Source organism: Ictidomys tridecemlineatus, chromosome X, assembly GCF_052094955.1.
Source record: "Ictidomys tridecemlineatus isolate mIctTri1 chromosome X, mIctTri1.hap1, whole genome shotgun sequence".
In the NCBI taxonomy this organism is placed as follows: domain Eukaryota; kingdom Metazoa; phylum Chordata; class Mammalia; order Rodentia; family Sciuridae; genus Ictidomys; species Ictidomys tridecemlineatus.
In genome coordinates, this window is record NC_135493.1 from 31,380,490 (window position 1) to 31,404,608 (window position 24,119).

The following is a 24,119-nucleotide window of genomic DNA, read 5'->3' on the forward strand; positions in this document are numbered from 1 at the left end:
GATGTCTATAGAATATTTCATTCAACAACAGCTGAATACATTTTCTTCCCAGTGGCTCATGGAATCTTCTCCAAAATAGACCATATTTTAGGCCACAGAGCAACTCAAAATCAATAAACAAAACACTAAAGAAACTATGTAAACACATGGAGATTAAAAGATACAATTCTGAAAGATGAATGGGTGATAGGAGAAAACAAGAGAGAAATTTAAAAATTCTTAGACTCAAATGAGAATAGTGATATAATATACCATAACCTTTGGGACATTAAGAAGGCAGTTCTAAGAAGCCTAGATAATTAGTCCAACCACTAAGGAAATCTGGAGGGAGGTTCCTGAAAAGACTAGGCAACTACCATATAATTCACCTATACCATATCTTGGTATTTATCCTCAAGAATTAAAATCATCATACTATAGTGATACATGATACACATTTATAGCAGCACAATTCACAATAGACAATCTATGGAATGAGTCTAGGTGTCCATGAACAGATGAATGGATAAAAAAATATGGCATATATACACAAATGAACTTTATAAAGAAAAATGAACTTATGTCACTTGGAGGAAAATGGATGGAACTAGACACCACTATATTAAGCAAGATAAGACAAATTCAGAATGTCAAGGGTCAAATGTTTTCTCTTATATGTGGAATCTAGAGAAGAAAACGGAAAAAGATAGGTGGGGGTAGATCTCATGAAAATCAAAGGGAGATCAGTAGAGGAAAGGAAACAGGGGGTTGGAGATAGGGAGGAAAAGGGGAAGTGTTAGGGAGTGATATTTACCAAATTATATTGTTATATTATATGCGCATATGAATATGTAACCACAAATTCTGTCATTATGAATAACTATAATGCACCAATTAAAAGTGTAGAAAAATAATAAAATAAAGCTGGTTTAAAATAAAAAAAAGAGAGACAGAGGATATGAAAATATAAAATTTCCCAACTAAGAATTAAGGATACTTACTAATGGATAGGGTATGAATATATTTATATAAACAACAGATTTTTTTAGAATATTCTCAAGAATGAGAAAATCTTGCTATAAATTCTATATAATACTTTAAGTGTCTTCAAACAAGTGTAATTTCTGATTAACAAAAGGTACTTTATTGCAAACAAATCATAGATTTCACAATAGTAACCATAAAACAATGAACATACCCCTGTATCTGTATCAGATTTTGATGAATTTAGACTTTCCTGAGAAGGTGACGGGGACACACGTCCTAAAAACAGCATAATAATTGTAAAAAGGCATATATGTACACATATCCACCCAAACAAAAAATAATCATAAATAATAACACAGTAATGTCTAATAAATCATAGGATATATTCTGGAAAAATATACTTTTTATACAAGTAAGTATTACCCTACTATATATATAAGCACCAAAAGCAAATATATATATATATATATATATATATATATATTTTTTTTTTCTTTTTGGTACTGGGAATTGAACCCAGGGGCACTTTACTACTGAGCTACATCCTCAGTCCTTTCTATTTTCAGAAAGTATAGGCTGGCTTGGAACTTGTAAGTTCTAAGTATTCATAGTGAATACATTCTTATTAATTATAACAAATAGCAGGAGGAACAAGAAAGGGGCAAGGAAGGGTCAAGACTGTAGCTATGTCTCTGTCTCGAGGGCCACTGAAATAGTCTTTTTGCTTTAGGAAGGGCAATTAAAGAAATGATAAACAACTAATACTAAAAAACCTCACTATAATGTAAATGCATTTTAATTTCTTGCTAAACTCATCATTATCTTCAATTATAAATATTACAATGCAAATAAATTCACAAAAGTTTTCTAAAAAACATGAGTCCTAGCTTGCCAGTTTAAAAAATCTCTCTAGATTTCTATATTCCTTAAATGATGCTTTGAATGTACTCTATATTCTCATCAATGGCTACCTCTATTCTCCTTTCCCTATTCTTAACTTCTTGTTTTCAGCCTTAGGTGACTGTGAGGGAGAGATTTATGGAGAAAATTTATTATGCCACTAAATAATAAGAAAAGAATCCCATAAATGAAAAGCCCCTATTTACATCAATTTTACATTTCCTGATAACTTACAACAAGACAAACATTTTTACATAGGTGAGTAGCTATCTATATATAAACATAGGTGTTTGTATACCTAATATTCTGAGGGTTTTCTTTTCCACTTCACATTTTTTCATATAATCCTTGATATATTGACAATTTGGGCCTAATTTTCACGGCTATTTCCTTAATCATTCTTTACATTTAAGGTGTTCATACTACTTTCATTCTTTTTACAGTTTAATGAGATCTTTCCTTCCTTAAACCTAGGATAAAATTGAAGGTTGCCATGGGGAATCAAATAGCTTTGTTCTCAATTGTTGATGCTTGACAAGGAATAAATCAAAAGCTTTGTGATAGTTCTTCTCATTTGGCTTTAGAGGCTTTTAGCTGCTGACTTCTGTCTTATTTTTAAGAAACCAAATGACAGACAGATAAGGGGGGCACTGTAGACTGCATATCCCTTATCAGATTCTGGAGTTCTTCAGATTGTGGAATATCTGCATATACTTTATCAGTTTAGCATCCCCAATCTAAAAATCTGAAACCTGAAATGCTCTAATATTAAAAATTTGTTGAGCATGATGCCAGTGTTCAACAAGTGTAGAGAGCATTCTGGATTTTGGAGTTTGGGATTAGGGATGCTCAACCTGTACTGTATCTAAAATGTAAAAATTCCAGATTTCTGTAGATTTTTAAATAAATGAAAGATACCTTCAGTATTGTATTTCATTCGCATATTGTTGAAATAATCAAAAGCATTTTTTAAAGCCCATATTCTCACTACATTATCTTGTCCAGCTGAGGCAAGTAACCGGCCACAGTGAGAAAATTTCATGGTCCAAACAGCTCCCTGTGAAAACAAAAGAAGTTTCAGGTTGTTATTTTGAAAGTTTAGAGATGCAACTTTAAGTCAAAGTTTAAAATGATGCCAAATTATACATATCTTAGATAATGTTCATGGGCTGGGGCTGTGGTAGAGAGCTTGCCTAGCACGTGTGAAGCATTGGGTGTAATCCTCAACATTGCATGAACAAATAAACAAACAAACAAACAAATAAAAAGGTATTGTGTTCATTTACAACTAAAATTGAACACAATACCTTTATTTAATTAATTTACTTTTTTATGTGGTGCTGAGGATCGAACCCAGTGTCTCACATGTGCTAGGTGAGTACTCTACCGCTGAGCCACAACCCCAGCCCCAACTAAAAATATTTTTTAAGAAAGATAATGCTCACATTAACAATGACCTTCACAGTCAAAAGTCCAATGGTGCTATAATACCACAAAGGGAGACCTTCAGAGAAAAGGTGGGATAAGATAGTTGTAGTTTCCCATAATTTACAAGTTCAGTACCCCAAACTCTATCCACATATTAATGAAAATAAGCATTCTGAGGTAGCCAGATATCTTAGAAAGTCCAAGCCCTAGTTTGGGATCTTTGTCGCCTAGCTGACATGAAGTGGGAAGAGAGAGCTCTCTCTTCCAAACAGCCTCCCTAACCAGGGCTGAGGAAAAATAAAGCCCACTTGGCCACGAATCTCATGGCATTGGGTACTTAGGAAGAAATATTGGAATACTGTGGTCTCATCCTGCTTTTTTCCCCTAGAAACAAGGTTCTGTAACATATGGGGGTGGGGTGGGCTAAAGAATATGAATCCTTAAATTGGAAGAGGCAAATACTATGACAACAATTCTATAATGCCCATCTAGATGTATCAAAAATATTACTCAAGTTAGAAGCAAAAGCTCATTTACTGCAATAACATTCATTTCTATGAAGTTCAAGAGCAATAAACACTTGTCATTTGGAGTCTACTACAATGGGATTTTATTTAAAATGGCAAATAACAAGGAAGTCAAAATAGTACAAGAAAATTCATCAGGTTAGGTACTTTAATCAACTCAAACATTTTATGTGCAGATTATAAGCACCTAAATTTAAGTTCCAATCTGGCTGCCATCTGTTGTTTATGGTTGCTTCCTTCTAGTTAAGCCAACTTTTAGATTTAAATTCTAAATAGATTCCTTGATCAAGAACACAGCATCACTTATCCATCTCTGAGCTCTATCACTGTGTTCTTTGTGTTCCTAGATTTTCAAAGATAACTGTAATGCTATTGGTGTACTTTGATCTTTGTTGATATACTTGAATTCTGATGGAATGTAAACTTCTTCCTTGTCTCACTTTAAAATATATATTGGGCTTCTGAAATATTTATTAAATTATTTAAAATATATTGGAAAATATCTTAAATTTTTCATAGTGACAGATCATACTCTTATTTAACTGCTTTAAAGTTTGATACCTTGGCATAGTTTTATTAAGGATAGAAGCTTAGAGTTTACATATTCAATACCTCTCGACCTGTAATTCAGAGACAGACTCTGTATCACTTATTCATTAAATCACACTAATATAAATGTACTTTTCTTGAGTCAGGCTAGCAAAAGTACGTATGTGTGTGCATGCATATTAATAACTAGAGATCAATTGTATAAAGCCAAAATATTTCTCTTAACAAAAACAGTATCAATCCTGAAAAATGAAAAGGTTGGTTACCATATGTTCTCCACTAAGATCTTGTACCACTTTGATCTGATCAAAATCATAAGGTCCTTTGAAACCATGCGCCGCTTTGAATTTAACTGGTCTTGTATATGGCATCCCTTCATCATCACTTGATGAAGGATCATCTTGATCAGTATGAAACACTGAAAAGAAAAGCAACAGAAGCCATTACTAGCTAATATACATATAGCTACTTTCATATCTACTGCTTATCAAGAAAATTCATTAAATAGAGAAAAAAATTTAGCTATTCCTATATAACATTGGTAAAGAACATGAAATCTTAGTTTCAGGTTATCTGGGTTCAAATCCAATTCTGTTATTTATTATCTATGTGAACTTTCTATGCCTCTCACTTCTTTCAACTATGAAATGGGAATAATGAAGGTATTTATCTCATAGGGTTTTATGGTATTAAATGGATGAACACAGATAAAACTGCTTAGAAACTGGCACAGAATAATTACAATATAAGTGTTTGTTAAATTAAAAAATGAAGTAATAATAGCAAAGGTACAGGAGGTTAAGATCTTTTTTTTGTTGTTTATTTAAAGAGAGAGTGAGAGAGGAGAGAGAGAGAGAGAGAGAGAGAGAGAGAGAGAGAGAGAGAGAGAGAGAGAGAGAGAGAATTTTTAATATTTATTTTTTAGTTCTCGGCAGACACAACATCTTTGTTGGTATGTGGTGCTGAGGATCGAACCCGGGCCGCACGCATGCCAGGCGAGCGCGCTACCGCCTGAGCCACATCCCCAGCCCCGAGGTCAAGATCTTTGCAAATTTAGAAAATGTAATAAATTTTGAAAATATTTATAAAAACTAAATAACCTTACAAAATTAAGTTACAACTGATTACTGAATAATCAACCTTTCCAGGTTGTCATAATCACCAAATGTAGACATAATAATTATATAAATGCATTTACCTTTGCACTTATAAAAAATTAAGTGATATAGTAACTCATAATTTACTGAAATGCAACTAAGATATTAGCAATAAAGGTTTAATACATTCAGTAAAATAGTGTTCCTTATGAACTATAGGCTAAGATAAGATGATAACCAATTTAATGAACACTCAGTTGAAATATCTTGTATTATTTACCTTCATCTCTTACACTTTTGACTTTATTTATAGCACGTTCACCATATTCCTCAGCAAGATGCTTTGCTCTCTTTACTGATTTTCCAAGGAACTTCTTTAGTTGAGTCCTTAACAAAAATATAAAATATATTTATTAACTCAACTAATTGTTAAAGTTTAACAATTCACAGATAAACACATTAACTGTGACTGGTACATTACTTTGAAATGAATTTTTCACATAAATAGTAGGTGTTTGAGTTTTCATGTTTCTTGGAATAAATATATTCTAGTCAATATACTACCAAGGAAATATAGGCAGTTTTGCCTAATTTATAGTATCATATATTCAAGGGTATCAGCTTTCTATGGTGAATAATTGATTAGCAGGTGTTGGGTGGGGAAGGGAATATTTAAAATCCAGGTACTCGTGTCCCACACACAGATAATGTGATCTGGAGTCTGGGGTGAAGCCATGAAGATGTAGAGAGAATCACTTTGAGAAGACTGCTTAGAAAGTAGTCCTTTTAAACATATTTTACCAATAAAAAAAGGGTAAAGAGGTATTTACTTATAAAATAGAATGCTTTAGTAGCCTAAGGTGGTCCTTTGCCCATTCTCTTTCAGTCTAGGTATGTGCATATAAAATTAGACTAAGCTTTCCTGGTAGGTACTCTAAAACACAATGTTAACACAAGTATTTATTTTAAGCTTCTTCAAAGAGGATATAATTATCTCTTTTTCCATAGTCTAAGTTTCAAATTTCATGTATTAAGAAACAAATCACACTACATAATATTTAAAGCAAAATAATTTACAAATCAAGGGTAATTTTTACCAATCCATGGAAATGTATGATATTAATGATACTATTTTTAAAAAGAGCTAACTTTTTGAGGAAACTAAAGAGAAAAAAGGGGAAAAAGGTGCCTTACAAAATCAGAAGGAAGGGCTGGGGATACATCTCAGTTGGTAGAGTGCTTGCCTTTCATGCACAAGGCCCTGGGTTCTAATAGCCAGCACCACAAACAAACAAACAAAACAAAAAACCAAAATGAACAAAAAGTTGAGCATGGTGGCGCACGCCTGTAATCCCAGAGGCTCAGGAGGCTAAGACAGGAGGATTGCAAGTTCAGAGCCAGCCTTAGCAATGGTGAGGTGCTAAGCAACTCAGTGAGACCATGTCTCTAAATAAAATACAAAATAGGGCTGGGGATGTGACTCAGTGGTCGAGTGACCCTGAGGTCAATCCCTGGTACCCAAAACAAACAAACAAGCAAACAACAACAAAAACAGAAGGGAGATCAGTACATTAGAAAGGGCAGAACCAGGGGAAGGAAGGAGGGAAAGGAAAGAGGAAGAACTGGGAAATGAAATTGACCAACTTATGCTATATTCATATGAATATACCACAATGTATCCCAAGTTTATATATAACTATAATGTATCAATTAAAAATAAATGAGTAAGCCAGTTGTGGTGGTGCACATTTGTAATCTCAGGAGGCCAGGAGGAGGATCACAAGTTCAAAGTTAGCCTCAGCAGTTTAGAGAGGACCTAAGCAACTTAGCGAGAACCTGTCTCAAAATCAATCAATAAATAAATAAATAGGGCTGGAGATGTGGCTCATTGTTTGAGTGCCTTTGCATTCAATCCCTGGAACCAAAAAAAAAGTAAATGGAAGGAAGTCCAAGAGAGCATAGGAAGGAGATAAGGGAGTGGGGGTGGGAGGAGTAGTTCTAGAGATTAAAATAGAAAAAACTATGTAACATGCATTTATGAATATGTCAAAATGAACCCTAGTATTATATATAGCTATAATGTATTAAATTTTAAAAAATAAAAAGAGTTGATAACTCATGCACAAATACACATACACACACACACACACACACACACGATGTTCAATCTTTTGAAAAACAAAGGAAGATGAGTAGAATAGAGGAAAGGAGCAGGGGAGGCAGGAGGGAGGGGGGGAATACTGGGGAATGATATTGGTCAAACTATATATTGTTATATTATGTACATGTACAATTATGTAACTACAAATTCTACCATTATATACAACTATAACTGCACCAATAAAAATGTGGGAAATGAAGTACAGAATATAAAATTATGTATAGTACATAAGACTTAATAATGATAATAAATGCCTATATGTTACTGGTTTTAAAAAAAGATGTTCACTGTCATGGTTTTTAGAATAAGTAAGATACAGAAATAAATTTTAATCAACAGGGGAATGGATATAAGTGCTGGTATGGAATATAATAAATGAATGAGGCAAACCTCAGTTCTTTCTTCTTTTTTTGGTACCAGGGATTGAACCCAGGGATGCTTAATGACTCATTGAGCCACATCCACAGACCATTTAATTTTTATTTTTTTAAATTTTGAGACACGGTCTCAGTAAGTTGCTGAGGCTGGCTTTGAACTTGTGATCCTCCTGCCTAAGCCTCCTGAGCTGCTGTGATTACAGGCATGTACCCCCTTGCCCAGTGCCCAAACCTCAGTTCATTAAATGTTCCAAGCTCCCAGTCACTTCAAAACCTCTGTACTTGTGGTTGTTTCAACCTAGAAGAGTCTTCTCCTGGATAATTCCTATTCACCTTTTAGGCCTCAGATCAAATAATTCTCTCTCAAAAAGACCTTCCTTGACTTTAGGATCAGTTTTCCTATTACATACTCCCACGGCATTCCCCCCAGCCTCAGTTTTCTAACCATTAGTACATACCTAGTTAGATTTATCTGTGTAATTTCATGTTTACATCTGTCTCTTCCATTTAACTTGAAATTTTACGAGAATGGAGACTGACTGTCTTAACTGATGTATACCCAGCACTTAACTCCCATGCCTGGCTCATAGAAAGACTACAATATGTTTATTACTAGTACCGATATAAAGAGATATTTATAATATATTAGATTTTTAAAAAACCAAGTTAACTATTAAGCACAATATAAATTGCAATATTGTGAGAAATAAATTCTGTGGAGAATACACTAAACTATTGCATTGACTATTTCTGGGGGTAAGATTATAAGAAACTTTCATTTTCTATTTTATGCATTTCTATTATTACTTTTGATAACCAGACAAAACAGAAGACAAACCACTTCTAAAACCAATATAAAGTCTCCACTACCTCTAACCCTAAAGTTATATTCTCTGGACGACAATAGGTTTACTACTTTAAAAGACAAGAAAACATTTTAACCATTTCAGATGAGAATATTTCTAAAACATATAATTTCATGCATTCTTAAAATGGCATGTAATGTTCAGTTTTCTTTCTCTCTCTCTTTTTCTTGGAACCTGGAATTGAACCCAGTGGCACTTAAACACTGAATTACATCCCTCACCCTTTTTTATATTTTATTTTGAGTCAGGGTCTCACTAAGTTGTTGAGACTGTCTTTGAACCCATGATCCTCCTGCTTCAGCCTCCCAAGCCACTGGGATTACAGGTGTGTGCCACCATTCCTGGCTCCTTCCTTGATGTGTAGTCCCACTGTTACCATTTTTACTGTTCTTTAATACACATAGAGCCTTTCCAACGGGTTGCAGTTTGGCCATACTATTGGTTTCCCTTTGGACTTCAAGGCCAATGAACATGGTCAAGGGAAGCCAGAACTCTGGGCCAATCTCTTTTGGCCATCAGCTGCCTCATCAGTTTTAACCAGTATTCAGTGCAAATATTAATAAATTTTATGTGTGTTGTATCATGAGGAGATGTTGAAAAGTACTGCTCTAAGGACAGTTGTGCTATGTATGAGTTCTTTTATAAATTTTCTTATCATTGCCTTACAATCAGATTACCTGATATTCTTATGTGTCAACTTACATGTTGTCACAGTTTTATTGCTTCTGTTTTGCTGTGAGCTCATTGAACACTAAATGACCAGATTTTAAAAAATGATTTATGAAACATAGTATAATTGCTTTGAATAAAACTGAGGAGCTTTTCTCTCAGAAAAACAAGCTTTAGTGCATGGACTACACAATATTTTCTTGGATGTTTATCTGTCTCTTGAAAATTCCTAATTCTTAGGTTCCTGATAACTGCCATTGCTAGACAGCCAAGTATCAGATATCTGAGGTGATACTATATACTTACCTTTTAAGTACATCTTTAAAAAAAATTCTTAATGTTTTCTTTGTTACACACTAGAAAAAAAATTAGACTCAGAGAATTAACTTTGGACTTTAAATCAAATCATTGCCAATTAAAGGACCTGTGTATAATCAAGCACAATCCATATGCCCACTACTGTGCGAGACATCGCAACAGGATGGTATGAACATAATCTTTTTGCAATATATGGCTTAGTTGTTTAACATGTACTTGTTTTGCTTTTTAAATCAGAAAAGAGTTTAGGATAATATATGATAAAGGGGAAAAGTAAGTTATATGAATTCTAGGTATTACTGAAATTGAGAGAAAAGATATTTGCTATGAACTGGAGCAGCAAGGAAAAATCTCACAAAGTTGGATTTAGAAAGATTAATAGGATTTAAAGAGATTAAGAGAATGAGGAAAGACAAATTCAAGGACAATCATGTTTTTCTTCTAATATTTCTGGTACTTACCACCAGAAAAATAATACAGGGATGAGACAAAACTTATTAGTCATTTTATCTATGTCAGGTATTTTAAAACTGACCACTACAACCTTAAGGAACTCATCATAATAAATCAGCTGGGAGCAGGAAGTAGTGGTGGTAGGTGGACATACTAAGCTGGATAGAGTGTAGATTTAAAAGACTATAGCAGTTCTCATATTTTTTTCTAATAAATGCTTGAAATAAAGAAAAGGGTTCTACTTTTAACTCACGTTTTCTGTTTTAACCTTCCACCATCAGTATCTGTTGGCTGAGATTGTAACTTTTCTTCATCATCTGACTGTGCTGCATCATTACTACAAGAAGGAGATGTCATTGTAAAAGAAACCATTTCTCTTTCATTTCTCAAAAATCTGTTTATACTTACTATATACTCAGCTCTCAGAATAAAAACTTAATGCCATTTAGTAACTTCTAAGAAACTTATTATAAATAAGTTTTTTTTTAAACTGGGCACTGCACAGAAATGTTAAAAATAACTTGTGGATATATTCCTTCCAACTCGACAGGTACATCATATATTATATTTAATAAAATGTTCTTGCAATTCTAGAAATTGTTCCTAAGATCTACATATATTATATAGTAAAGTCAATCACCTCACTCTAAAGATATTTCCCATCCCTACCAAAACAATAAAATATTATAAAATTTATCATCCTTAAAGCAAGGTTTCAGAAGACCAAGTATTTATCCCATTTAGCCTTTAAGCCTCAATGTTTTTGTATTGTCTCTAGTATAAGTTATCTTAAGAGAAACTAAAAACTATGCAATTTAAGATTTATACTATTTTCTCCAGGTAACTATATAGTCATAAAAAAGAACAAAGTTAAGGAATATGTAAAATAATATATTTAAACTGGAAATAAAATCGAGTGTGTGTATATATTTCCAGTTTAAATAAAGAATACTGAATGAAATCAAATTAAGGCCTGTCATGGTTCAATAATTCTTCACTACTCTGAATATTATAAATGATAAATAACAACATTAGGTCATACCTTACATATTCTTTTGTCCTTCTCATGATGTGTAGAGTGAGAGGATTGATACCTGTTGGCAGCTTCTCTTCAGCAAGACTTAAAGGTATTTCTTCTCCAGTATCTAGGTTCTTAATCATTACACTGGCTAAAATTTCCTGAGGTTAAAATAACACCAAGATGACCTACAATTTAATTATCTTTTTGAAGCTATAAAGTCCTCAAAAATTTAAGAACTTTCTAGATACATTCATAGTATTGAATAATTTTTAAACATTTTTGTTAATATATAATTCACATACCACAAAATATACTCCTTTAAAGCATATAATTCAATGGCTTATAGAATATTCACAGAGTTAGTTGGATGTGGTGGCACATGCCTGTAATCCCAGCTACACAGGAGGTTAAGGCAGGAGGACTAAAAAGTTTGAGGCTGTTCAAGGCAACTTGGTGAGACCTTGTCTCAAAATAAAAAATGAAAAGGCTAAGGATGCAGTTCAGTGATAAGAGTGCTCCTGTGTTCAATCCCCAGTACAAAAAAGAAAAAAAAGAATGTTCACAGAGTTGTGCTACCATTGCCACTAAGCTAGAATATTTTCATCACCCCAAAAGAAAATTTCCTACCCATTAGCAGTCACACCTCATTTCCCTTTCTTTTCCTGCCCTTGGAAATTACTGATCTAGATTTTGTCTCTGTGGATTTACCCATTCCAGACATTTCATATAAATCCAATTATATGATATGTAGCCTTTTGTGGCTGGATTCTTTTATTTAGCAGGCTGTTTACAAGGTCCACCAATGTAGCATGTATCAGCATTTCATTCCTTTTAATTATTAAAAAACACACCATTGTATGGATATACTATATTTCATTATCCACTCATTAGTGATGTACATTTGGGTTCTTTCTATTTTTTTTCAATTTTGAACAATGCTGCTATGTACATCTGTGTATATTTTTGTGTGGACATATTTTACTTTTGCTTAGGTATATGCATAGGAATGGAATTACTGGGTCATGGCAACATCATATTTAACATTTCAAGGAACTACTAAACTATTTTCCAAAGTATCATAATTTTAAAAAATGTGTTGTTCTAAAAAATATTTTGCTTCAAGACTGTTGAATAAATTGGGCAATAGATGTACACAAAGTTTGAATGGTAAAAAACATTCAAATGATAAAAACCACTTTATGTTTGTATAAAAACATTTATCTATAAACTTGCTTTTTATAAAATATAGATCCTACTTTGAACATGTTTATTCTATTATTTAACTGCTTAAAAGATCAAGTTTCAGTCAGGGAATGAAAGATCCAGTACACCAAAAAAAAATTAAGATAATCTTCAATTTTCATTGTTTTTCAATATAACTTTATGGACTAACAGTCATTTATTCTTTTTTAAAAATGTATTTTAGTTGTAGTTGGACATATCCCTTCATTTAATTTATTTATTTTTTACTTGTACTGTGGATTGAACCCAGTGCCTCGCATGTGCTAGGTGAACACTCTACCGTTGAGCCACAACCCCCCAGTCATTTATTCTATATTGATAAATGTCTGAAAGGATGAAAATGCTAACCACTCTGGTACATGTACACATTATAAACATGTATTAAATCATACTGTACCTCATAAATATGTACAAATGTTAAAAGTCAACAAAAAAAAGTCTAACTGTGGTGACCTATAATAACATGAAGTACATTCACACTGGTGGGCAACTATCAGGATCATCCATTTACAGAATGTTCTTATTTTCTTGTTATGATTTTTATACTCTTAATGGGAATAAAAAAGAGAACCGAATTCTACCTCATCAGTAAGCTCTCTCCCAGAGTTGGATCTAGGTCTCTGAGGGCCCATCACTTCACCTGCTATTGTCTGCCCATCAGGTGCTTTTCCATTTTCCTGAAATTATAATTTTATAAACAGAAAGTAGACTGAGTCAGTATCTATAAATTCAATTATTCATTATTATACATAGTTCTAAAGAATTCTATAATCCAGTCATTGGAGTCTACTTTAAATGGTGTACTCCATTTCAGTCCTTTATTGTTCCCTGAATGATGAAAAACATTAGATACCAAAACTATTGCTGCCCATGATATAAAAATATATATATATATATATTTGTTAATTTACTTGTCTTAAAATGAGTAAATGTTCTATTTGAATCTGACCCAAAAGCAGCTCTCTACTAAAATTGCTACTAATCAGGCTGTATGTGGATAACTCCAAGGCAGGAGTTAGAAAACTTTTTTCTGTAAAGATTAGATAGTAAATATTTTAAGACTTTTTGTTCACAGTTTCTCTAACAACTCTTTAAAAACGTAAAGACCATTTTTGGCTTAAAAGAAAAAAACATGTAATGATCATGTTTAGCCTACAAAAAAAAAACTGCTGCTGACCTCTGCTTTAAGGTTTTAACAAGACTACAGTGTTAGACCTCTCAGTCTGCTACCCTGCCCCGCCTCCACTAAAACACAGGTAACCCTGAGTCTCAGAATTTGGCTGTGGCAAAATTCATGTTATTTATTCTTTTGTATAGCCCATTGCCTAATACAAAAGATTTTTATGATTAGGAAATTATAAAAGTCCACTGATTTTGATCAATATTATTTAGGTAAATGAAGAGTATAGTTGTAATCAATAATAAGCATCTGGCATGTTTTGAATACCTACTACCTGCCATACTTCATTTATTTTTTTTTCTATTTTATCAATGGGGCATCTGAGACTCAGATGCCAAATAACTTACTAGGCTCACCCAGCTAGTTAGTAACAGAGCTACATAAGGAAAATAAGGGGGCTAGGTTTGGGGGACAAGAAATTATTTGGCTTGGAGGAGAAAGAGGGTTTAACAATTAACAAATTATCCAATTGCAGAAAGTCTGATAATGCCTATATCAAATATAACACTAATTCACCAACCTGGGCAGTAACTATTTTATCTCCACTGGTAGCACTTGCCAAATCAAGAGAAGGCTGAGAATCCCTGACTGTACTTTCTGAAGTCATTGTTGTAGTTAGGAGAGAATCAGACGTAATATTCTCTTTGGGTACTGCAACGATAAAAATAATAACAACTAACATTTATATAGGCCCTTACACATATCTTAAAAGTGCTTTAACCTTTATTTGATTCCTTTTTATTTAGTACTGAGAAATGAACCCTGGGGTGCTTAACCACTGAGCCACATCCCCAGACCTTTTTAATTTTTATTTTGAGACACAGTCTCACTAAGTTGCTTAGGGCCTCACTAAGTTGCTGAGTCTGGCTTTGAACTTTCGATCCTCCTGCCTCAACCTCCCAAGCCACTGGGATTACAGGCATGTGCCACTGCGCCCGGCACTTATTTGGCTCCTAAAACAAGCTTATGAGGAAAGTTGTTTTATTACTCTCATTTTTTATATGAAGAAACCATGGTTCAACCAAGTTATTTAACTTCCTCAACATTATTCAGTTCATATAGTAAGGAGTGAAGTATTCAAATTTAGACCTTAAGTTTCTATATCCCATGTTCACTTCACCATGACACATTATTTCTCAGCTGGTAATAGATGTGAAAGTTTGAGGTTAGATGAAATGTTCAATAATAGTAACATCACCAATGAAAAGTTTTCATTTTTTATTTAGTAATAAATAAATAATTTTTATAATGTGGTCATTAGTGTGGTTTTACTGGTTTTAAATATCATGAACTGAAGCAAAAGCAGAAAGTTAAACAGTTTCAACTCCCAATTCTCCCCATTAAAACAGTTACTTTTCAATTAATACTTGCCATCTAGATCCGGTGTTTTGAGAGCCTCAAATTCCAATTCACTTTTCTTTTTTCTTGGTGGTGGAGCAGGTCGAGATGGAGGTGGGGGTCTAGGAGGTGGGAAATTAGTTGGAGGGGGTGGGCGTGCTGGAACAGGCTTCTTTGTACTAGCTACTATATCAGGTTCTGGAGTAAGGTGCCTTGGGGGTTTGGCGGGAGCAACTTCTTCCACAGCAGCAAAATCTTTAGTAGATGAAGAGTTTGAGGATGCAGGATCTACAACATCACTTTGTTTTACTTCCATTGCTTCCTTGTCCAATACTTCTATTTCCATTTCAGGCACATTCTGTTGCTCAGTTGAACTTATTTCATTTAATTTTATGGTTTCATCTACTGACTTCTCACAGGTATCATCAGATGGAAAACATTGTTTTGATTCTAATTCAGTTTCCTCAAATGCATTCTGACTCTCTGCCTTTGTGGAATCTTCCTGTAGTACTTGATCTATGCCTAACAGTCCAGGTACGTTACTAAGATCTGTTCCAGATACAACAGGACTGGCAGTAGCCTGATCAGAGAGTCCTTTTCCATTGGAATCCAAAGAGTCATCTTCAAGATGTACTTTCTGACTTTCCTCAATAATACTTTCAATTATCTAATGAAAAGTTAAAAAGCATTTTTTTGAAATATGAAGCTATTTATAAAAACATATTAATAACTAATAATTTATATAGTACTTAGTTCGTATCAGGCAATGTTCTTATCACTTTATAAATTTCAATCTTTAAAACAACCTTATGAGATTATGTTCCTGTTGTGATCAATGTACAAATGAGGGAACTAAGGCATATGGGGATCAAGTGATTTGCCCAAGGTCAGAGCTAATAAGTGATGAAGCTGGTGTAAACCCAGGTATTTGGGTTCTAGAATCTACACTCTTTAACATTATAACAGAGAATCTGTGTTAGCATATAGTAACAAAAGTTCAATCAAACCTGTAAAATAAAGTTCAAGCCTAAACTTATATTAAGACTCATAAGGTCATAGTTTATTTATAGAGTTGTGTCAAATTAGTTGCAATAACTGCCTGCTGGGTTTGAGGTTTTTTTTTTTTTTTTTTTTTTTTAACAAAACCTTAAAAATAAAAACCCACCCAGGTCAAGAATTCAACTTATTTAGGTCTAAACTTGAGCCTATGTTAGAAAAGCCAGCAGATGCAGGGAGATTAAAGTTCTTAAACAAACTATACCCAATATTCCACTATTCAAACTGATGGCAGGTCTATGAAAAGAGTTCAAACACCCATCCCATCTTGCCTCACCCTGCCACATTCTTATCTGTAGCTGAAAAATATAGAAAGTCTGTCTTTACCAACATTTAGTAGAAATATATTTTCTACCCAGTCTTATGATTACAACACATTAAATCTCCTAACCCACTATTTTTCTACCACACCCAATCATGAATAACTTTTGATTTCTCAATTCTTTGAATCCAGCAAGTAAATGGAGTGTGTCACAGAACCATTCTCATCTGGCTGAACATAGCCAGTCATGCTAACATGAATTGGATATTACTACTACTTGATAATATTCATCTTTAATATCAACACATTCCTTATATCAGTTTTTTCCCTCATTCTTCAATTTTTTAATTCTAGAAATTCCCTCACTACTTTTGCCAGAGGAATATTAACTAGGGTCTACCTCATTTGTCAATTAGGCGGTAAGGACCTTAGTGATAACAAAACTTAGATTACAATAGGTTGAACAAGAAGTAAAGACAAAGACAGCTGGTATGGTTTCTTTTCTCAAAACGCTTGATGCATGAGGCCCTGGGTTTTGATCCCCAGCACATGTGTGCACGTGCATGCACACACAAAAAAAAAAGGAGGAGGAGGAGGAGGAGGAGGAGAGGAAGGAAGGAAGGGAAGGGAAGGAGGGAAGAAAAAGAAAAAGGCTTGGCTATAATTGGAACAGACTGCCAGAAAGTGACCTAGCACTTTTATAAACTGAAGGGAAGGAGCCTTGAAATGAAGATAACTGAGCAAAGTTCTGGAGAAGAAAGAAGCCCTACTGTGTACTATACCCGGTATGCACATCATCATTTAATTGTTAATTATTTTAACACAAGTCTTGTAAGATGGCTGGATTATTTTCCCTCTACAAAGTCAGGCATCTGAGGTAAAGGCATGAAGAATTTTGTACAATGTTCCAAAGCTAGCTAGCTACAAAGACAAAGACAAAATTGAAATCCAGGTCTTTCTTAAAAAGCAAGTGTTCTTTAAAATATACCACACTACTCTGGATGGGGAAAAAAATACTAAATGGGCTTAGAGCAGTGGTGCATGCCTGTAATCTCAGCGGCTTAGGAGTCTGAGGAAGAAGGATCACAAGTTCAAAGTCAGGCTCAGCAAGACCGTCTTGAAATAAAAAAATAAAAAGGGCTAGGGATGTGGTTCAGTGGTTAAGTGCCCTGGGTTCAATCCCTTGTGCCAGAAAACAAAACAAACAAATAAAAAATACCTAAATGATCAGTGATGAATGACATTAAGAAGAGGTAAGATGGCTGGGGATATAGCTCAGTTGGTAGAGTGTTAGCCTCGCATGCACAAAGCCCTGGGTTCAATCCCCAGCACTGCTCCCACTGCCCCGCAAACAAAGAAAAAAAAAAGAAGAGGTAAGAGATTAAAACAAGTTTGTTGGGGAGGGAAGTGAGAGATGATAGAAAGAAATGGATTCAGGCTTCTTAGCCTCTCATGTCTACATGTAACATGAAACAAGATTATTTGCTAAGGGGCATGCAAGTGGGCATAGTGAGCACAAGATGAGTATATGGGTTTATAAATAATCATTGTACATAATATAAAGGCACTTGACATAACAGGGATCAAAAGGAGCTTGAAAATCATGTTTTCCCTAACCCCCTGAGAACAATCTCTCTCTCCGTCTCTTCTAAACTTTAATTGTTCTTGCTGGTCATTATAGTATGAACAATAATACAAATACAGGGAGCATATGGGCATTCTTCATATTCATTTTCTCCACACTACATAATTTGTTACTGGAGAGTAAGGCCCATGTTTTCAGGCTATATATATAGCCTCACCCTAGATTGTAGGAGGTAATGAAAAGGGAAAGGAGAGAACAGTGAAAAACCATGACCAACACAAAGCAACAAGAGCAACATAAAGAAGTGTTTTTCTATAAAAAGCTCAACGATTTCCTAGTGGTTATAAAATAAACCCCAGATACTTACTATGATAAAAGGCATTTCTATAATCTGGCCCTAACTAGACTAATAGTCAAACATTCTTCACATTCCCTATCTCCATGCCTTTGGTAATATCTTTCCTCTCTCATCTCTGCCTTCCTAAATCTTATCCATTCATTAAGAACCAGTTTAGATACTACTTTCTCCATGAAGTCTTCTCCATTCCTACCAGCAAGTAGGAAGTAAAGTCTTCTTTGAGTTCTTATACTAGCTTGCAAATTTATTTGAATGCTTATTACATTTAGCTTTATGTTTATCCAATATCCCCTACAAAACAGGAAGCTATTCTCAGGGTCCTGGTCCAGGGTATAGCCCATAATCTTTATCATAAATGTTCTACATATCATTAAAAAGCGTAGAACTTAAAAAGTGACACCTCAAGTCTTAAGCTTCAGTCTACTGTCTCATGGTGTTTTCTCAATACTTTTTTTTTTGGTGGTGCTGGGGATTGAACCTTGGGCATATGAGGCAAGCACTCTACCAATTGAGCTACATCCCCAGTCCCTCACTACTTTTTCAGCTCCTAAATTCTCAATAAAGTCACCTTTTTCTTGGTTACTAACTATAGACAGGATAAATTACAAATGGGTAACTAAGAAAATATTCTCAAAAGGGAAAGAAAAGCTATAGCAAAAAAAATATAAACATTTCAAATTTCAACAATCATTTCAAAAGTGGCTGGATACATTGTAATAAATTTGTTTGATGGAAACTGATACATCAAGCAAAGACTCAGTATTGAAATGGGGTAGAAATATGAGAAAAACAAAAAAAATGATAAGAGTAAAACAGAATATAAAATTTTATCTACACTACAATCAAGTATATAAAAATATGCAAGTTATGAGAACCAGAAGGGAATCCTGACAACTAATATGTTACAGTGTAGAACTATGAAAAATTCTTTAAAATTTTTTTAATATTAGTTGTTGGACATTTATTTTATTTATTTATATGTTGTGCTGAGAATTGAACACGGTACTTCACACATGCTAGGCAAGCATGCTACCACTGAGCTACAACCCAGCCCCTACATCCCTATTTTGTATGCTGGTACACAATACTACTACTTCTTCCAAAAGAAAGAAGCCCTACTGTGTACTATACCCGGTATGCACACCATCATTTAATTGTTAATTATTTTAACACAGGACTTGTAAGGTGGCTGGATTATCTTCTTCCAAAAGGGATTATTTTTTCTTTTAAAGGAAAAAGTATGACCAACATTAAACTATGTGTCCACTAAATTTGTAAATTCTGTAAGGGGAAAACAATCCACACTAGGGGTGATTTTACCATATGCATTTCCCCACATATTTGGTGATTCTTGGAGACATTTTGGGTTGTCATGACTAGGTGGTAGGGGTGTGGATGCTACTGGCATCCCAATAGGTAGAATAATCCTACAATATATACAACAGTTTCCCCTTCCCTCTATCACAATGAATTATCCAGCCCCCAAAGTTAATACAGCTACTACTAAAGAAACAGTAAATGTGTCATTTTGTTGGCTTTCAAAAACTTGCTTGTTGTAACAGTGCCTAGGACACGGGAAAAAACTCAGAACTTGTAGAAATGAATAAACACACACATCCAGTCTTTTTGTGAGTTTTATCCTGATATTTAAAACTGTCCATTCTAAAAATACTTATCTTGTGCTCTGTCTCTTCTAAGAAACCAGCTTTTGGAGCCTTACAGCACTGATTCTTTAAACAGTATCAAAGATATTATCAGAATAAGAACTGATTCCTAAAGACATCAGAATTTGATACACTGAGTTTTTCAATACCTGTAATGCCCAGTGGCAATTTCAAGAGGAGCTACAGATTATTCTAATAAAGTATAAGTAGAAAAAATAAAAATGTTTTATAAAATACTGTTTTAAGGATAATTATCAATTAATTAGAATGTAAAAATGACCTATAAAAAGTCCTGTGTGCCTTCAATTACAAATTCAATGGATTCGAGATATAATTTCTGAATAGTGTACTACACTAAAAAAGTAGGAAATTTTCTGTTTTAAATATACCATGTAAATATAATATCTGCTATATACTAATATTGACATATCTTTCCAACCTTTTTAGACACATCTTGTTTCAATTCTTGTACAGGGGACTCATTTCCAACTTTGTATGCAGTGTTCTCTGTTTCCTGTTTTAAAAAGAAAAGAAATAGAGACCAAATGATGACTTCTTTAAAAAAAAAATCTGCTTAAAAAGGGTTCAAATGAGAAAATACAGCATTAATAAATCTAAGATCCACAAATGATTTAGATATGTTTATACTGATAGATGCCTACAGATTTCATGCCAATGTGAATTGAATAAGAAGGCTGATAATCTGCAATTTTCTATTTATCTAACATAATAGAATATTTACATTGAAATGTGAAATCCTGCCCAACTCTTTAACATTAAAAAACCGTAACTGAAGATTAATAATAATAAAATAAGAATGTGTAAGTACCTTTGTACCTGAAAATGATTAAAGATTTAAGCAAAGGGTTGAATCAGAATTATTGTTCCCAAAATATGGCTCCATAAATAGACATTAATACAAAAGCATATAATACAGAAAAACACATTTAGAGAACATATTTAAAAAAAAAAGTCTACATGCTTTATAAAAGGAATCAAGACTTGACCAGAAGTTAAATGAAGCCCCCAGAATAGTAACAGATGAAAAATATTAAACCCACCAAAAATACATATATATCTACGTATACATTTATATACACATACGTACATATATATATATATTTGGGAGGTTAGAGAAGGTGCAAATGGATCTTCATTTCTGCTAGAAAAAATATCAGGGCAAAATGAGACAATTATATAGTTGCAAATTTTAATATAATGTTCTTTTCCATCTTGTTATTTTTATAACTACAGAAGTATAGCAGGTTTTTTTTGGGGGGGGGTACTAGGGATTGAATCCAGGGTATGCAACCACATGCCCAGCCCTATTTTGTATTTTATTTAAAGACAAGGTCTCACCGAGTTGCTTAGTTCCTCACAAAGTTGCTGAGGCTGGCTTTGAACTCACAATCCTCTTGCTTCAGCCTCCTGAGCCACTGGGATTACAAGAGTATACCAATGCACCCAGCAGAAGTATAGTAATTTGAATGCTACTATTGAATACTGAAAAAACATTGCATAATTCTTGGGTGTACATCCCAGAGCATGTTAGAATGTCACTATAATAATTTTTGACAGATAAGTCACTCAAGGCACATAAAGGTTGCCTATAAGGATTTACATAAGTATTAAGGTGGTACTTACACAAATACCAGGATATGATCATGATAGACTCCATGATAAAACTGCCTCAGAGATTAATTATGGATTTAATGGGGAAGTGAAATTTCCAAAGGACTTCAATAACCTTAATCTGAGAAGTTGTTTCACTGAAATCCTACCCAGCATTTGGGGAATATTACTAATCTTATACAAACTCTTGTAGAGAAAAAAAAAATTCATGGAATCTTAGGTACTAGGTAAAATCCAAACTCCACCACTGCTAATGAGAGCCTAAAATAACATGTCCCTTTAGATGTCTTCTATATTTTTTCTTTTTTGGCATAAATGATTAAACTCAGGGTCTCTTTACCACTGAGCCACATCCCCAGCTTGTTTTATTTTTTACGTTGAAACACAGTCTTGATAAGTTGCTTAGCGCATCATCAAGTTGCTGAGGCTAGCTATGAACTTGTGATCCTCCTGCCTCAGCCTCCAGACATACTGGGATTACAGGCATGTGCCATCATGCCCAGCAATCCCTATACTTCTGATATCCCCCTCCTATTTCCCCCTCAATTACACTCTGGCCAACTGGGTCATTCCTTGCCACAAAGTTGGTGATTCAAGTGTAATTTTATCAGAAAGGCCTTCAATGATCATCTTAAAATGACTTATCACCACCTGAAATGACATTTTTTTACCTGCTTGTTTTTTGTCTCTGTCCCACTAGAATGTTAGGTCCATAAAAACAGGGACCTGATTTGTTTTGTTCACTACTATTTCCCCAGTACCTATAATAGTGCCTGGCATTAAGTAGTCATTTGCCCTATGAATGGTGAATAATGCATGCTGGTTTTCAGTTAATACACATGTTAAGGTTATATATTTTTGATTCCTGGTTTCAATTAAAGAAAATCTAATCAAAACAAATTAGTAAAATAACCTTGACAAGATGATAACTTGAAAGGAGATCATCATTATAAGGGCCGTTAAGGCACATTAGAGAAACACCATCAACCATTCTACCAATTAGGTATATCAATCCAATTATCCTCCAATAACTGTTCATTACTAGGAAAATGAGAGGCATTTATAATGAAATTCTGTAGATATTTTGTCTATGTCAAGCTAAGCAAAAATACATGTAAGTAATTCCTGGGCCTCAATTTAATTTGCTTTAATAAAGTACTTAACAAAGATCACAGATAAACATTCTTACACAGACCAAAATGGACAAGCAGTGATTAGACTTGTATTTTATTTGGCTTTAAAAAAACCATCTTGGACTTTGAACTCTGAAAGAAAAGGACTCATTGTAAACTGCTGCTAACCTGCCACATGACCAGATCTTCAGAAATGTGAATTAGAAGATTTCTTAGTAAAGCCCAACTTAGTATATATAGTTAACTACAGTTTGCTTTCTGTGATATATAAAGTCCAGGTCCTTTTTCCAACACCTCAATCAGGCTTTGGGGAATAAGGCAATGGAAATCAAGCATGTGCTTACCTTCCTCATGGTATCTGGCTATAAGATTTGAGTTTTCTAATTTTAGTAAGCACACCCAACAATACTTTGTGAAATCTTATTTCACAAAGAATTTGTACAAAAGCAATCTATAATGGCTGCACATTGTGGTGCATGCCTGCAATCCTCAGGAGGCTAAGGCAAGAGAATGGCTAGTTTGAGGCCAGACTCAGCAACTTAATGAGACACTGTCTCAAAATAAAAAAATTAAAAGGACTGGGAATGTAGCTCAGCGGTAGATCACTTGCTTAGCATGTGCAAGTCCCTTAATTCAATCTATAGTACTGTAAAAAAAAGTAATCTATACTTGCAGAAATCTTCATTATTATCAACTAAAAACATTAAGCTAAAAGAATTTATAAAAATTTCAAGTCACTTCTCCTTTTTAGCAGTAAGGGAAGAGGAAACTATTAACAGTGACTGAAGTGACATTTAAAAAACTAAAAATGTGAGGCTGAGGCTGTGGTAGAGCACTAGAGCTCAGTGGTAGAGCACTTGCCTTGCACATGGGAGGCACTGAGTTCGAGACTCGACACCACATATAAATAAATAAATAAATTGTGTCCATCTACAACTAAAACAATATTCTAATAAATTAGAAATGTGACTTCTCTTTTTTGCTGAGAAAATAAAAATGGGAAACAACACTTAAATATTTGTCATATCCATCCATTCCTTTCAATATCATTCCCTCTGTCAACGTTTCACATCTTAATGTTCTAATTACCTCTGAACGCCTTTCACTGACTTAAGTCTCTCTCCTTCAAACTGTCTTCCACCCTTACACCAGTTTTCTTTTCTCAATTTCCCAGGAAAAACCTTGGGTAACAATGACTGTAAGTCATATACAAACTGACTTTTTAAGTCCCTTACTTCAAAAATTTAATGGTTGAGTTCTTTTTTGGTACCAGGAAATAAACCCAGGGGAACTTTACTACAGAACCACATCCCCAGCCCTTTTTTTATTCTTTGAGA

At 34.0% G+C, this 24,119-nt stretch overlaps 1 protein-coding gene across 1 annotated transcript in view; it reads right to left on the reverse strand.

The window, feature by feature from the left end:
• Nucleotides 1-24,119, reverse strand: part of Wdr44 (WD repeat domain 44) — a 91,775-nt gene that overhangs the window by 33,243 nt on the left and 34,413 nt on the right. Inside the window, exons 3-12 of the mRNA XM_005319391.5 lie at nucleotides 20,457-20,531; nucleotides 15,126-15,759; nucleotides 14,275-14,405; nucleotides 13,156-13,251; nucleotides 11,354-11,490; nucleotides 10,565-10,648; nucleotides 5,748-5,854; nucleotides 4,637-4,788; nucleotides 2,785-2,923; nucleotides 1,178-1,242 (exon numbers count right to left, since the gene is read on the reverse strand). Coding sequence (XP_005319448.1) covers nucleotides 1,178-1,242; nucleotides 2,785-2,923; nucleotides 4,637-4,788; nucleotides 5,748-5,854; nucleotides 10,565-10,648; nucleotides 11,354-11,490; nucleotides 13,156-13,251; nucleotides 14,275-14,405; nucleotides 15,126-15,759; nucleotides 20,457-20,531 — 1,620 coding nt within the window. The remainder of the gene's footprint in view (nucleotides 1-1,177; nucleotides 1,243-2,784; nucleotides 2,924-4,636; nucleotides 4,789-5,747; nucleotides 5,855-10,564; nucleotides 10,649-11,353; nucleotides 11,491-13,155; nucleotides 13,252-14,274; nucleotides 14,406-15,125; nucleotides 15,760-20,456; nucleotides 20,532-24,119) is intronic.